General features: G+C 45.8%; 1 protein-coding gene across 2 annotated transcripts in view; it reads right to left on the minus strand.

Moving 5' to 3' along the window:
* LOC133348734 (nitric oxide synthase 1-like) overlaps positions 1–17,270 on the minus strand; it is a 57,049-nt gene that overhangs the window by 37,989 nt on the left and 1,790 nt on the right. Inside the window, exons 2-13 of one of the 2 annotated variants that reach the window (XM_061561670.1) lie at positions 17,138–17,180; positions 11,984–12,103; positions 11,523–11,668; positions 11,220–11,382; positions 10,375–10,466; positions 9,580–9,721; positions 9,189–9,325; positions 3,782–3,956; positions 3,047–3,148; positions 1,153–1,347; positions 974–1,041; positions 396–540 (exon numbers count right to left, since the gene is read on the minus strand). In XM_061561670.1, coding sequence (XP_061417654.1) covers positions 396–540; positions 974–1,041; positions 1,153–1,347; positions 3,047–3,148; positions 3,782–3,956; positions 9,189–9,325; positions 9,580–9,721; positions 10,375–10,466; positions 11,220–11,382; positions 11,523–11,668; positions 11,984–12,103; positions 17,138–17,180 — 1,528 coding nt within the window. The remainder of the gene's footprint in view (positions 1–395; positions 541–973; positions 1,042–1,152; positions 1,348–3,046; positions 3,149–3,781; positions 3,957–9,188; positions 9,326–9,579; positions 9,722–10,374; positions 10,467–11,219; positions 11,383–11,522; positions 11,669–11,983; positions 12,104–17,137; positions 17,181–17,270) is intronic. The other variant, XM_061561671.1, reaches the window with a different exon arrangement.

The following is a 17,270-nucleotide window of genomic DNA, read 5'->3' on the forward strand; positions in this document are numbered from 1 at the left end:
GGCGATGTTGAATAATCCTTGCCAGGAGCTTTTCCGGCACACTGAGGAGGGAGATGCCTCTGTAGTTGTTACAGTCTGTGCGGTCCCCCCTTCTTAAAGAGGGGGGCCACCAGGGCATCCTTCCAACCCTGCGGAACCTGTCCAGTGGTTCAGACTGTTATTATGATGAAATATAGGATAGTCTGTGCACAAACGCCACCATTCCTCAGCATTTCGCTTCTATATGCATTCATACAAATACGGTTCTAGTTGTACCAACTGAATTGCTGTTAAACTGGCCCTGGGGACCTCACTGCAGCAGTGGGTGGGATTTTAATTGGGCGTTGAATGCAATAATAAAAAAATCAATCTTCAGATCGAGTATTCTTTACATACAGCAGTGGCCAATATCTCACCCGGGCATTGAATGCATGCATCATGATGTCGCACAGCGTCTTGGCGAATGCACGAGATTTCCCAGTCTCGCTGGCAAAGAGAACCGTGGCCTTGATGCGTCGAGACATCACACGGCTCATCAACGTGGCGACGAAATGCACAGCTCTGAATGATCAAACATCAACAACAGAAATATCAACGCATAAACAACAATGCATTCCCACATAAACAGCAATTACCTACACTCCATCTACAACACTACCATACCCAAGGCAAAGCATGATAACGACATTATTAATTAAGTATGTGGTTGTGTTTGTATTTTTTTTGTTAAAGCATGTGGCACTGTCCACGGTGCTGAATTTTCTGTTGTGCAAAATGCACACTGCACATTGGTTGCCAGTGTTTCTACATGATGTCCGGTTTGACACATGATACCATACTAGACATGTGCTGGTGTGTTTTCCACATGGTCTTGTGTGTCATGTGGCTGCATGTGGTAAAAGTAGTATCGTGCTTGCCACATGCTGATATTGTAAATGTGGTGATATTTAAATGGTGGAGCCACGTGTTTCCTTGTTTGTCACGCGACGCATACATCGACAGTGGCTTGAGTCCGATCGCCTGCTGTTTGTTCGCAGATTTCCATCTTCTCCATGCGGGTTGCTGTGAGAAAAAAATTTAAATGTATCATTATTACATAGAAGAAGGCTAGGTGCACAGTGGAGGTTTCTCATCTGGTAGAGGAATCTCAGGTAAAGGGTGGAGGTGTCTCACCTGGTAGAGGAAGGATGGGGAGAGCGTGTAGTTGAGCATCTCCTGGTGGAAGGCCGGCGTGAGCGAGCTGGACATGGGCGGCACGATCCACACCCAGTCGGCCGGGCAACCCCCGCGCGCCTGGTACTCATTCTCCATGTGCTTGAGGAACGACTCCGCGGCCGTGTGATGGTCCACAATGGTCACCTTGTCGCTCTGGATGGAGCACACACATGTGCACACACACATGATACCGGAATACAGCGATGCCTTGACTTTCGTCCACTGGACTTTCGTCTCTTCGCTCTTTTGGCCATTTTCAATTATAACCACATTTAAAATTTCGTCCACGTGCTTTCCTCTTTCGTCCGATTTCATCCAACCTTCCACAACGTTTGTGCCACGCACCATCTTTTTCGTTCAGTCTTTGAATATAAGATGTTCATTGAGGATCTCTTATATTTGTGTTCATTCATGTATTATTAATACTGTACTTATTTCTGTGATTATACTGTAAACAATTCATTGTTATTTTTGTGATAACAGTATAATACTACAGTGTTTACTTACGCAAGAATAAAAATATTTGAAGGTAGCAATTTGTTTATTTATTTATTTCGTTTTGTTTATTTATTCTTATGTTTATTTTTCTTTTATTTCTGTTTATTTAGTTTTCGCACGCATGTGTTATACAGTTACTGTAGTTATTTGCACGTACGCTTTTCGCCGGCCAAAATAAACTTGCAAGCTAAATAAAGGCTCTGCTTTGACATTCGTCCATTTTTGACATTCGTCCATGCTCCGGTCCCTAACCAGACGAAAGTGCAAGGTATTCCTGTAGATCAGGGGTCGGGAACCTTTTTGACTGGGAGAGCCATAAAAGCCAAATATATGTATTACTTTTAATGCGACTTCTGGTGCTGCATGGTTTTGCTGATGGCCTTGTAGTCTGATTCGTACGTGGTGAGGTTGAGCTTCATGCAGGCATTGAGGCCCCGTGACCCGTGAAATTTATCTTCAAAACTAATTTCTGTTTACTTTAAAATGACACAGTATTATTAAGCAATATCAAAAGTATTTTAAAATCAGTTCCAAACTGATTTTTGTATTTTTTTTTCAACTCAAAATTGTCTGGGAGCCATATGCCGTGACCAGAAGAGCCATATATGGCTCGCGAGCCATAGGTTCCCGACCGCTGCTGTAGATGTTCTTGTCAAAAATTACTTGTCTTCATGGGACCTCACAAGGTTCTAACGGGAGTTATTGATTTTATTGTATTTCAGAGGGAGATGATGCCTGTCACTTCGGAAAGCTGCGACACATGGGACCTGTATAATTGACACCTGGCAAGAGGTCACACCTGGGGAAATGTGACACTTGGCTCCAGGTAAGTGCCATACCTGGTTCGAGGTGAAATTCGACACCAAACAAGATATGAGACACCTAGAGGGTGACAGCTAGGGAGTCGTGTTATCTGGTAAGTTCTGACCATAGGTGGTGGGTGGCTACGGCTAACAAAGCTAAAACCCCTCAAACCTATTTACCAGCTTGCATTCAAATGCAGCCAATATGGTAAAACCTATAAAAGTTAGACTCAGTGAGAGAATGCATGGTCACCACAAGCAGAGCACGTGGTGAACTGTCGCAGTTGGTAAACCCATACACTTGAATGTGTCAAATCACCACAGGCACTGCTCATAACAACTTTGCCCTCTGTTGTTTTAGCAAATAAAAAAATCATTAAGCAGGTTAATCACCAATTTTCGAATGTCTTACTATTTTTTTTTCAGTCTCCAAAAACAGTTTATTCTGCTGCCCAATTCTGACACCAGGCAAGAGTATGACACCTAGTGTGCTGTGACACCAGTTAAAAGTGACACCTCCTGAGAAGTAACACCAGGTGGGAGTGTGACACCTGGTAACTGTGCAGCACGGCGATGTTGATCTCCACGGCCGCCTGGTCCTTCCACAGCGACGTCACGTTCCCCGTGTCCAAACCAAGCCTCTTGCCCACATCCTGGAGGGAGGCAGAGTAGAGAGTCAGGAGTCATGGGAGGACCAATAGAAAAATGGCAAGAAAACCCACGATGATAATAAATACATACTTAATTGATCCGTGAAAACTTAAGTGGCTCACGAAAACATTTTCAGCAGAAGAAATAAAGAAACAATATCAAATAGTTTGGAGGCCATTGCTAGACAGGAACTCGGAAAAGGAAGAAATAAAATAAAATGGGGGAGGCCTTTGCCAGCAGTGGGAGGTTACAGCTGACAACTTTAACTGCTTAATAATTTTGGCCAACTCCATACTGGGATTAGGAACAGCAAGTGGGACACAATACAATAATCATCATAAGGTAACTATTAAATTATCCATGACAGATGACAAAGATGACTTGTTTTAAAATTTCTTTTGAAAACATCCATTAGCAAGCAGCTATTAAGAATGGTGTGGCATGGATACTGTAACTAGGACCACGCACACCGGCCCGGCTTTGTCTCTCCAGTACCACCAACATCGCACCAGGTCACAAAGTCAAACCCCTGACTCCTCCTTTAGTCACCATACGCCACTGCTAAAAAAAAAAACAATTTAGCGCACTATTTGTTAAAGGAGAGTCATTCTACGTGGGTAGGGAAGTCCAATCACCTCAATGATGTTGAATCGGGCGGCATCGCAGAAGTCCCTTAGCCCGATCTCGGTGCCCATGTACCAGCCGTTAAAGGGACACGCGGTGAACTCCAGTCCGCCCACCTCCAGGGCCATGTTGGCCACGGCTGGCACCGCATACCAGCGCAGACCCATATCCACAAACCAGTCGTACCTGTAGGGAGGCATGGAGAGGTCAAGAGGGGGTTGAGGAGGTCACGAGGAAGTCATGGGATATCACAGGGGTATTTTTGTCTATCTTTTAAATGCATGTACAGTTGATCATTGATTATCCGGCATGCAATTATCTGGGATCCAACATTATCCAGCAGCCAATCCGTCAAAACCAGCAAAACTGCTCCAAATGCAGTACTAGTCTGGGGATCGGCACCATGTACGTGACAAAATAAAGTAGGTATGTTTGATTTCAAAGTTAAATATTATATACAGTGCTTTATACTGTACACTACATACAACTTAACAATGAAAATACTGCAGCATATACATCACCCCATGCCGAGTCTTCGAGATTGGATTAGTAAGCACAATACAGTAAATACAATAACTTTTTACAGAATATGATTTTCTATTTGTATGTTTATTTATGCCAATTTCACAACGTAAACAAATTTGAAACACTAAAAAAAACATAACAACACCTAAAACATGTAATATAAGGATGTGCAAAATAAGCTATTTTAAATTATGATGTGATTATCCGTAATTTTTTTAAAATCTGGCACCCCCTCCCCCTCTCAAGTCTACTGAATGTGTAACTGTCATGTATATTCATATATGTTTATGTGTATGTATCTTTGTGCCTCTGTATGTGTATGTATAGTGTGTATCTCTGTATAATGCATGAACTGTAGTCTATACACAACATGCCTATTCTATTCTATTTTGCATTTATAACACGCCTTTCACTAAGGTACTTAAAAATGCTTGCTGACTACAGTACAAAATGGCAAAATAAGGGATGGGGATCGGGTAGTGACTAGGGTGGAGGGAGTGAGGTGGAGCCTGCGGCTGTGGAGGAATTAAGGGTGATAGATGGTGCTGGTCGGGGTAGCGGAAGAGGAAGTGAAAAGGCAAGAGAAAAAGAATAGAGCCTGAGGGTAGTGCGAAAAGAGAAAAGTGAGGAGGAGAGTGGGATGCGGAGAGGAAGCTTATTCCAGTGTAAGGGGGCAAGCAGTGAGCATGAGCGAAAGCGAGGCTGGGCGCAAGGGTCGAGGTGGGACAGCAATAAGATAGGCAGCTTGTGAAAACTAAGCTGAGCAATTTAAAGAGACAACGGTAATAGGAAGCCAGTGAAGTTGTTGAAGGAGAGGGGAGCAATAGGTGGTGAATTGGAGGCGAAAGACAGTGGTGCGTGCAAACGACTTTTGAATTGGGTGTAGGCAGGGAGACCGGCCAGGAATGAGTTGCAATAACCCAGACGAGTGAAGACTAGGGAGTGCACAAGACATTTGGCAGCGGTAATGGTGATGAGGAGACGAATTTTCCTGATATTGAAAAGATGGAAGCGGCATATGCGAGTGGTGTTGGCGATGTGTTGATTAACTGCAATTCAACCAACCGTTAACATGTTCTGCATAATTTCAAATATAATAATTCATTATAATTTATATGAATATGAGATGAAGGTCAAGCGACTAGTGCAGTGCCTTTCGGACATGAGGAAACCAATGCAAACTTGTCGCCCTGTTTGGAAGTTAATGGCGGTGACCAAGCTGGCTGGAAAGGAGCCAGAGCTGGTGCGGGAAGCAGAGCGCTATAGACTGGATGTAACCAGGCTGACCTCCACCTGGCACAAGGACCCTTGACAATAGATGGAGCATTGCTTATTCTGGAGTGGCACTGGGACAACGACTAAATACTGGGGTTGCATTCATGCTTGAACCCAGGCTCGTGGCCTTTCTGCTGGAGTTCAACCCGGTGGACAAAAGGATAGCCGAGATACAACTACGACTGATGGAAGGACGTGTACTCTCACTGATTTGGGCTTACACCCCGAATCTGCCCACTGACGACCCAGGTTTCCTAGAGACCCTTGGCGTAGTAATTGTTAAAATACTGTGCAGCGGCTCCTTAATCCTGTTGGGAGATTTCAATGCCCACATCAGCAATGATGGTAACCAAAAGATGGAAGGAGCACTTCCAGGAGCGTCTGGACCGCCCGGCGCATCTACAGTGGTGATTGTGGTACCAGTTGAGTCGCTCACAGAATTTTGTGGTGACATCTCGGCTGCCAACGTCACAGACGCGGTCAAACAACTGCGGAATGGCAAGGTGGCTGGGATCGATGAGATTCGCCCCGAGATGATCAAGGCACTGGACCCTGTGGGTGTTGCATGGCTAACTAAGCTATGCAATAAGGCATGGCGGACCGGAACAGCACCGAGGGACTGGCAAAATGGGGTCATCATACCCATAATCAAGAAATTTGACAGGTGGAAGTGTTCCAAATACTGGAGCATCAGCCTCCTCAGCCTACCTGGGAAGGTCTATGCTGCAGTGCTGAACAAGAAGCTCCAGAAAGTGGTCGAGGCAAGAGTGACAGAAGAGCAAGGAGGTTTCCGCCCGGGGCAGGGGACTGTGGATCAACTCTTTACCCTGCAGCAACTCCTCGACAAGTCATGTGAGTATGCCCAACCTGTCCACATGTGCTTTCTAAACCTGGAGAAGGCTTACAACCGAGTACCTCGTGAGTTGATGTGGCAGGTGATGCGTGAACATAGCATTCCTGACTCATTGCTACGCATGATCAGGTCGGTTGCTGTACAAGCAAAGCGAGAGTTGGGTCCAGCACGCAGAACATCTAACAGACCCCTTCCCAGTCTAGGTCAGACTTCGTCAAGGCTGTGTGCTATCACCATCATTGTTTATCCTGTTCATAAATCGACTGATGAGACAGTGCAAGGTGGCAAAGGGCATCAACATTGGTGGAAGGGCAGTGTCAGCCAAGCTGTATGCAGATGACATCGTCCTCCGAGCCTCAACGCACATCAACCTCCAGAATGCGCTGAACAGCTTTGTGGCGAAATGTGAGAGTGTCAACATGAACATCAGCACCTCCAAAACCAAGACCATGGCTGTGGCGTGGACCAGAGTGGCAGAGTCCCTCTTCATCAATGGTGAAATAGAGGAAGAAGTCAAAGACTTCCAGGACCTCGGGGTATATTTATCGATGGATGGAAGAAGGGAATAGGAGATCGAAGCCCAGATCGGAGCAACTCCCAAAGTGATGCGGGCGATGAACCGGTCTGTGGTCTCAAGACACGATCAAAGCCTTCAAGCAAAGCTCTCGGTCTATCAGTTAATATTCATCCCGATCCTAACCTACAGCCACGACACCTGGACCCTAACGGAAAGGATGCGCTCAAGGATGAAAGCAACATAAATGGGCTTCATGTGCAGGGTGGCAGGGCTCTCTCTCTGGGATCGGGTGAGAAGCACGGCTATCTGCCAGAGACTCAACATCCAGTCGGCACTATTCAGCGTGGAGCGAAGCCAGCTACGGTGGATGGGTCATTTGCTAAGGATGCCAAAAGAAAGACTCCCCCAGGAGACGTTCGAAGAACGTCCTCCAGGCAAAAGACCCAGACACCCCTCGCAATCGTGCAGGAAATACCAGGTGGTGCACCTGGCTGAGGTGAGACTGGCGATTCCGGAGCCACAGTTGAGGACAGGGCAAGATGGAAAGCCTTGGTGGAGTTACTAATCCTGCAACCTGATTAAGTTCGGGAAAGCATGTCGATATTGATTGATGAATACATGAACCCCCCCTGGGTTCTTCACACTTGTAGATGCGAGTTGATGACATCACCTTACTCAAAAAGACCAGAAACAGGAAAACTTCTTCACAACAAAACGTTGTGGGTTTACTCTCCAACACACCAGTGTGCTGAAATAGTAATTGGCAGGTTTTGCTCACTTGACAAACCTCATTAATTGGCTGTTGGGTGGAGGTGAGTTTACAATACTCTTATATAAGCGCACAACTTTATCTGTGATGAACGCTGCACTTTCCGTCGTTTTCATGCAGGGGACGCTGCAAACCTACACGCCCCCTGCATGAACGACGGAGGCGCAGAGACAGATGTTCGATTACATTGGAATCGATCTGTAGACGGCGGTCTTCTCGCATGGCCAGCTCTATGTCGCCTTATCTCGATCCCGCAATCCCAAACAGGTGAAAGTCCGCATCGAACCGAACCCCCAGCAAGGCCACCTACTTAACTACGAGAGAAAATTCACACAAAATGTCGTTTTCAATGAAGTCTTCCAGATGTAAAATGATATAAGCTTTTAATGAAGAAATACAATGATCTAATTCAAAACATAATACAATTCAAAGATGTTTCACTTTAACACTTAAAAACGGAGCATCGTGTGCTTGCGTGAATGTGTCATTCGTGTGCAATTTTTGTGTGACTTTCCTGGCTAAAGGCGTAAATGGTTGTGAGGGGCGCCACAGGCACCCCTGAACCCCTAGTACATTTATATTTATGCAATCCAACCCAAAACACTTCATTATGAAATCTCTTCTCATGTCTGTAGGTCTGTATGCATCTCTATGTACAAATATAAGTGTATGTATCTGTGTGTATAAATCTACGCGTATGTGTAGAGAGAATGTATCACTACCAACGATACTTACCTGATTGGTACTTAACGGGACTGAAAGAGGATTGTTGAGAGGCAGGGCAAAGGGATTGGAAAAAATATACAAACAGAAAGGATCGGAAACGGAGCGTAACTGACAGAGTGGATGGTTTGGTTCTGTTAGAGAAAGTGGAAGGTGATTGGCTGGAGAGAAAGTGGGTCAAGGCACCTTCGAGAAAGGGGCTTGTGGAATATAAATGGAGAAACACAAACGCTTGGAGTGAAGGAAATCTTTAAATAACGTGTCTCATGCTGGAATAAATAAAGACTCCTATGATATAATTATTGAAGACTACCGTGTCGGGTGTCACTCAATATGTATCCACATCTGCATCTAGCCATGTGTATATGTAACTGTGTATCTCTGTATGTATCTGTGTGTATGTGTATCTGCATGTGTATATGTGTATCTGCATGTGTATTTGCGTGTGAATCTGTGTATGTATCTCTCTCTTTGACTTTGTTTGTATCTTTATAGGGGAGCAGTAGTGTAGTGGTTAGCGCATCGCGCTACAATTCTGACGAACTGGGTTCAATTCCCGCTCATGGCCACCACCACTGACGATTATCTGAAATTGTCCTGGGCCTCCTCTAGGTCGTCTCAGCCTCAAATGAGTACCCCCTCATGTGCTGTGCCGGCCTTCATAGATGCTTGCTAACAACTTTTTCCCCAACAATCTGGTAATGCTATATGGGGACACTTTGTGTGTGTGTGTATCTATATCTGTGTTGTCCTCACTTGGGGTGTCGGATGGGCACCTCCAGCACGAGCTCAGGTGGCAGCACAAAGAGCTCGGGCTCCCCGTTCCCCTGCAGCACGATAGGCAGCACGTCGAAGCGCGTACGGGGGGGCTGCCAGCCCAGCTCCACACACAGCTGAAGGATAGCACAAATGCGTGCACACAGGATGGCACGGAGGCACAGTCACACAGGGACACGTGGACCGAGGAAATGGGGACACGAGGCACGGAGATAAAGGAACGATGGGATGCGGGGGTGCACGGGAATGGGAACATGTGGGCAGAGAAACACGAAGACACGAGGACATGGGAACACAGGGGCACTGTGACACACTAACATACATACGACACGGGGAAACAGCCCCCCCCTGCACCCTCCCGTTCCCCCACCTCTGTGAACTCCACGTAAGCCGGGTCCCCCAGGACGGAGCCATCGGGCTGCCTGTAGCCCGCGTAGCTGATTAGCTGCGAGTTCCACACGCGTAAATCGTGCTGCCCGTCCATGCGCTGCCGGAACACCGTGATGGTAGAGCTGGTGGTGAAAACAAATGTGCTGTTAGCGAGCACCTGTTAAGGTGTTAGGCTAGCATGGCATATTTTTTACGCAGTGGGTGGGGCCAGTACCACACATGAACAGTGTTGATGCTCACACAGAGCAGCGAATGTTTGTTTCGTGCCACCTTTATGGATAATTATACTAGTTTTCAAATGTTGACTGTGGTTGCATCATTTGTAAAACTACCCAAACTAATGTTGCAAGAGTGCGACCTGAGAAGATAACTGGACAAGCCAATGCTTATTTGAAATCATGAGGTGCCTGACTTTTACATCTGTGCTCATTAATTTTACTTGCATTGTAGATAGGGTTGCCACCCCTCCTTTTATTTTTTTCCCCAGGATATCCTCTTGTTGAGGAAGCGGTACTGAGAGTCCAATATATTTTCAGTTGCGTAGTTATGTGTCTTAGTGTTTTTGTACCATGGGATGTGACAACCCTAGTTAACATAGGCTCTGGGGCAAAGAAAAAAATAGGCTCAACCATCCAATTTCCTCCACCCCCCTTCAAAGCACCTAGGCCCCTCCGTTCAGTGCACCCTGGTGAAATTGCACCGCCTGCGTACTCTATAGCTACACTACAGAAAACGGGTGAGGAATTAAGCATATGAGCTGCGGAAAACTGTTTACCGTATGTTGCCGCCATTGCTCGCAAATTTCACGTGGTCGCAGATGCAGGTGAACATCTCGCTCGGCGTGGTGCAGTTTCTGGCGTCAAACAGCTGATTAATCCGGTAATGGTGGTGTGATGGGAAGTGAGGGGTAGGCAGGAGTAGTCGACAGAAAGCGAATAGACAACGGGAGAGGGAAGGGTGAAGGGATTTGTATTAAATTGTTGACATCAATATCTGAACCAATCTTGACTTCTCCCCATTACCAACCCAGATTGACCAGCAAGTTAAATATGGACAAACAACCCCTGACACTGTGAGAAGGCCTTCACAAATTACTAAATGAGTGATTGGCTCATTGACTGATTTAATAAATTTACACGTTGAATGAATCACAGAGTTTCTAAATTACTAGCTGGCTACCTAACTGCCATAATAACCAATTTGTTGACTTAATGACAGAATCACTGACCACTTGATTTGAGTAAAACAAATTAAAATAAACTCCCATTCGTCAATAACACTCTGGCCTTAAAATAATATGTATAAAAAGGGGACATGTCGGGCAATAACCTTCTTTGTAGCTAACCCTTGAATAAGTGAGTTATTGAACAGCTCATTAGCTCAATGATTCTTGAAAACATTGCATGATTCACGGACTAGTTGGCTAATTGCAAGAAGAATTGACCTTGACCCTTTCACAGAATTTCTAACTCAATGACTGATTTTAGGTTGATGGATAAGCACACAAACTACCAGCTGTGTTGCTGATTAATCCATTTACTGACTCACTGGTCAAATCACTCACTTATTGAATGATTGACTCAGGTGTTAACCCGTGAATTGACAGCACCGATTGCTCACCTGCAGCTTTGACCACTGGATGCGGCCAATGCAGCGGGCCGCGTTGCGCCACGCAGTCTTGGCCCCGTAAATGAGCTCATCCCGCGTGAGGTCGTACGTGCCTCTCTTCTCCACCTCCTGTGCCACCTCCATCAGCCGCTCCACATACTCGGCCGACTCCAGCCTGTGCGAGTTCAGAGTTATGGATTAGAGTCAGGGATGTCAGAGACAAGGTTATAGTCAAAGAAAGAGTTAGAGTCAGGCTGGGCATATCGTGCAAAGTGATGGTGCCACCTCTGTGCCTTCCACCAATCCGAGCCATACCCCTTTCTGGAGGCGTAGTACTGAGTGATGAATTTCTGCGCCGCCTTCAGAAGCTCCGCACGTGGTTTGGGGGAGTCTCTGCTGGGGCACATGAGCTCCTCAGGGGACATGATGGAGCCCTTGCAGATTCCAGGACACATCCCGGACTGAACCAGGTCCAGGTGACAAGGGAGAAGTATAGAGATGATTGGGGAGGGAACGGATAGAGATGGTGATGAACAATGTGTCATCATTCATCGTGTCCCTCTGCTCATCTCTGTTTAAAACCGTGAAGCAGTGGTGCAAATGCCATGTTCCTATGGTGCTACACCTTGTTAGTTTGCAGTTGCATGGTATGAAGGATGTCTGGGATGTACAGGGTTTGCTGGGGATGCAGGGCATCTGCTATGTACGGGATATGTGGGGTTTGTGGGGGGTGCAGGGTGTGCGGGGTATCTGGGGTGTACGGGGGTGCAAGGTACCTTGTTGCTCTGCAGGTGCAGGGTGTCTCGGAACTCGTGTCCTGTCTCTATGTTTCGGATCTTCGTGAAGCGCGCCCTGCAGGATGTGGTTCTTAAAGGGCACGACCTGGGCACTACTCCCTGCACAAGACAAAAATATCCCATCATAGCCCGTATATACTGTTGTGGCAAAATATCCTGAAGCAGAAGATTTGTGCTGAAAACAGTCACATTTGCAAATGTAATTGTAACTTTTATTCTTACCTGTGTATCGATAGTTAAATGTTAATGTGCCACTGTATTGAGGAACTACTGCTATGTGGTATTATCTTGTAGTCTGGGATTGTTTTGTTGTGTTTGCTGCCTTGCCCAATCTTGATAAATCTTGACTTATATAATTAATTAATTTGTTATTTTTATTTAGTGAATTGCTTACGACTCTCTATTTTCCACTCCTATCATGTTTTAGTATTGTTTGTTGCTGTAACTTGCTGACCCGCTCATACTGGACATCTGTGAAAAGGCTTCATATCTCATTGGATTTCTCCAGTCTCACTAAAGATTCTGATTCAGATAGTGAGCAGCTGTTAAGCCGGTGTGGCCACGACCGTACAAAGCCGACCTTGTCTCTGTACCATGCACTTATTTAAAGTCAGGTCGCTACTGATGGAAGAAATGTAAATCCTAATGATGTTCTAGAAGGGCCGATATATTTAACTCATAGTGCAGAGCCAGAGTAAAGTTGTACATTGCTTCAAGTATCATGCAAAGCACATGCAAACAGACATACCACCCCATCATCTGTGAACCAAGTCATGCCTTCCAGTGAATGCGACGCTGAAGCCAATATAAAGCAGGCAGGGTTATCTGGCGATTGCTAGCATGTTATATACCGTAATCATATTGCTGTTCGAAGTGGATTGTGGCCGTTGTGAAGCAGAACCACCCACACTGGGCCCACCCACTACTACCTCGCGCTGCACGCACACACACAGCTCCACAACACCCACCTCTACATGTCAAGTCTAAAAATGTACCCTTTAGACTCGGGTTTTCACAATTGAGTGTCTCACGGTCATGCAATAGATTCTGATGTGTTTTGTATACCTGAAGATAATTAACCCGGCCCTATTTATTGCAGTGTCTCACTGGCAGCCGATGATGGTGAAGATGGTCCAGGTCTTATGCAAGGGTCAGCACCAATAGTTGTGTTTACTCACAGCCGTTTTATGAGAAACTGTGGAAAAACTAATAACCCTGAGGTTAGTATTGTTATTTAATTTCAGAATCAGAATCTTTATTTATCCTGGATAAATTTGACGAGCAATGAAGTTCTTTTTCACAGATGTCGATTAGGGGTGGGTCAAAAAGTTACAACAATACAAAAACACAATGAGTGCAAAGTATAGAAAAGGTAAGCAAATCACAAAAAAATAAATATGCTTAACGCTTAACGATTGATAGGTTCCATGAAAATCGCTCGTTCAGCTAACACAGACTCCCATGTTAAAATCTGAGATATGTTTAAGCCCCAAAATATTCCACTATTGAAAAACTTTCTTAACATGAGAATACAAATTACTGTTTTTTTTAAATAAAGTAATAAAACATCAAAGGTAACACCACACATGAGCCACAGTGCAAGCCTATGATATCATCTACTTACAGCAACATATTTGAAATAAAGTCTCACAGATACTCTCGACTCAGTCACACGTGCTCTCTCGCTCTCTTCCTATCCTCCAGCCTCCCGCCATAGACAAAGATCCCCCGTATAGCCTTAACAGACTGTTGGGCAAGGTGTTATTATTAGCGAACACCTATAAAGGCCGGTACGGCACACGAGGGGGGGTGGCTGGTACCACGCCCAGCCGACTTTGTCTTCCCGGTGGCGATGTTTACACACCGCACCAGGTACTCATTTGAGTCTGAATCTTCCTCGGCGAGGACAAGGACCGGTTCAGATACTCGTCACTGGTCGCCGGGTTCGTAGGGCCGCTAACTGTTGCTCTCCCACACCCACCCATTACAGTGCCACCTCGAGGCCCCCACCCACCACTCACCCCTCCCCGCGGTTCACGCAACACAGCCCAGCTGCCAAGTAAGGGGCCATCCATTAAATACGTACGCATGGAGGGGCGAAGGGGGGTTAACCCAAATGCGTACGCTTGCGTATATATGGGGGTCTACTGACAATGTACGTACGCATAGGAAAGGGTGAAGCCTCGATAATAATTTGTCTACATTGGCCTTCAAAATTATTTAGACAGTCCGGCGGTGGACTGCCTGTTTGCTTAAACACGTTAACATTATTAATCCTTGATCGTTTCTGCGTGGATTAAATATCAGCCGTTCTATAGGATTCGGGAGGGGGGGGGGGTCAAGCGTACGTACGCAACGTACGTACGCAGGTGGGGGGGGGGGGGGGGAAAAAGTCCGCGTGAGTACAGGGAGGGGGGGAGGATTCAAGTTTTGCCAGATTTTTGCGACGTACTAAATGGATGGCCCCCAAGCAGCTGAGGGCCGTGGTGCGCCCCCTGCGGCCACGGGAGGCATTTGATCGATCGGTCGTCACTGGTTACGCAAACATTTGCTCGTTTTGCGAACAAATTTGTCTAAATTAAAATTTTTTGTGATAGCGAATTCTCGTACAAAAAACGCACGTTAATCGAAACACGCCTGGCCACAAATGATAGCTCAACGAAGTGGCTTATCATGTGGAAATTTATAGAAGCCAAATAATCTAAACAATCTCAACATGGAGGGGAAAACCGGAGGTCCTGGAGGAAAAAAAATCCACATGACCACAAGGAGAACACGAAAACTCTAAATATACAGGCGTCAGGGTCGAGATCGAACCCACGTAAAAAAATACAAATAAAGTTCATATTGTATAAGTACATCAATTCCCAAGCTTGCGAAAGGCAGCAAAACAACAGCAAAAAGTCCCAGACACACCAAGACAACACAATCCATTAATAAAATGGCACATTACAATTGAACTATCATTAATTCACAATCTAAGTTAGTTCGTTAAACATCAAAGTTACAGTTTAACACGTAGGCTTTCGCGACCAATGTTATTCATAATCAACGTTTTTGGGTTTAGATCGCGTTATTTATAAATGTGTCGTAACCCTCCACCACCCGACACGGCCAATCAGTAAAAAAGTGTCACGTTGACAAAGACAAATAGTTCACTGCTTTAGCCCACCGGTGTGTTGAAGCCACAACATTTACAATTTGAGTACGACGTTTCGCTGGTAATTGCATCCAGCATCATCGGGCAATTCGCCAGAATGGTGAGGCTCTGCTTTGTCTTTGTCAACGTGACACTTTTTTACTGATTGGCCGTGTCGGGTGGTGGAGGGTTACGACACATTTATAAATAACGCGATCTAAACCCAAAAACGTTGATTATGAATCAAAGTTACACATCAAATTTGCAAATGTGGTTGTGTCCAATACTAATCTTGAGATTCTGAATATTTTTGGAAGATGTACGATGTGAAGGGAGGAAACAAGGTTGTTCCAAAACGTTGGTACGGCAAAGGCTTTGTCACCTATTCCAATTCTTCTTCTTAGAATACAGGATACCTTTGACTAACACGGAGGTTACGTTCTTGGAAAGTTCAGCGAAAGCCAAAACCGCGATATGCAATACTACAAATAGTCACGTCACAACTTAAATAAGCACTGTACTGTATGCCAAATAAGCTAAAAACTAAATGATTGAAATAAATATGTAAAAGCTTAACATAGAAAACATACCTAAACAATAAATTAGTATATACTGAATAGTGATTATGTGTGTGCGTTTGTCCGCAAGTGGTGAGTGGTAGTGCGATGGTTCGCGCACTTCGCTACGAACACGGCCACCCGAGTTTGATCCCTGCCCCACGGCCAACACCAGTGACAATTATCTGAACCGGTGATGGGCCTCCCTTAGGTCGACTCAGCTTTAAATTAGTACCCGGTGCGATTTGTAAATGTCACCACTTGGAATACAAAGGCGGCCGGGCGGGGTGCTGGTCACCCACCCCCTCATATCGACTTTTGAATTTCGCCCAGATGCAGTCTCCATTAAAAACCCAGCCCATGTCCGTCAAGGAGCGGAGCCGAAGTAGAAAGGGGTGGAGCCTAAACAGTAATGGGTGGAGCCTAAGCAGTAATGGGTGGAGCCTAAACAGTAATGGGTGGAGCCTAAGCAGTAATGGGTGGAGCCTAAACAGTAATGGGTGGAGCCTAAGCAGTAATGGGTGGTGCCTAAGCAGTAATGGGTGGAGCCTAAGCAGTAATGGGTGGAGCCTAAGCAGTAATGGGTGGAGCCTAAACAGTAATGGGTGGAGCCTAAACAGTAATGGGTGGAGCCTAAGCAGTAATGGGTGGAGCCTAACCAGTAATGGGTGGAGCCTAAACAGTAATGGGTGGTGCCTAAGCAGTAATGGGTGGAGCCTAAGCAGTAATGGGTGGAGCCTAAGCAGTAATGGATGGAGCCTAAACAGTAATGGGTGGGGCCTAAGCAGTAATGGGTGGAGCCTAAACAGTAATGGGTGGAGCCTAAACAGTAATGGGTGGTGCCTAAACAGTAATGGGTGGAGCCTAAACAGTAATGGGTGGAGCCTAAGCAGTAATGGGTGGAGCCTAAACAGTAATGGGTGGAGCCTAAGCAGTAATGGGTGGAGCCTAAACAGTAATGGGTGGAGCCTAAACAGTAATGGGTGGAGCCTAAACAGTAATGGGTGGAGCCTAAACAGTAATGGGTGGTGCCTAAGCAGTAATGGATGGAGCCTAAACAGTAATGGGTGGAGCCTAAGCAGTAATGGGTGGAGCCTAAACAGTAATGGGTGGAGCCTAAACAGTAATGGGTGGAGCCTAAACAGTAATGGGTGGAGCCTAAACAGTAATGGGTGGTGCCTAAGCAGTAATGGGTGGAGCCTAAGCAGTAATGGGTGGAGCCTAAACAGTAATGGGTGGGGCCTAAGCAGAAAGAGGCAGGGCTTCGAGCGGCGAACGAGGAAGGTTTGCCGCACATAGAGAAACTGCGGGTAATCGTTCTTTTTACATTTTTACTGGAAAATGGGAGATGTCATAGTGTAATGCCTTGGTTTAAAATTATCGGCTCATGATTGTGAGCACATAAGTTCACATCCCAGCCAAGGTATATTGCATTACCTTTGAGGGCTCTTGGAGTACGGACTTTGTCAGCGTACAATGCCTTTGAACACACGTGACACAAACATACGTGTTAACACACACATGTAAACAAAGATTCCCCTAGCACACAACACACTTGGGGGTGGTGTAG

Source organism: Lethenteron reissneri, chromosome 28, assembly GCF_015708825.2.
Source record: "Lethenteron reissneri isolate LAM-NWPU_2019-01 chromosome 28, ASM1570882v1, whole genome shotgun sequence".
Lineage (NCBI taxonomy): Eukaryota > Metazoa > Chordata > Hyperoartia > Petromyzontiformes > Petromyzontidae > Lethenteron > Lethenteron reissneri.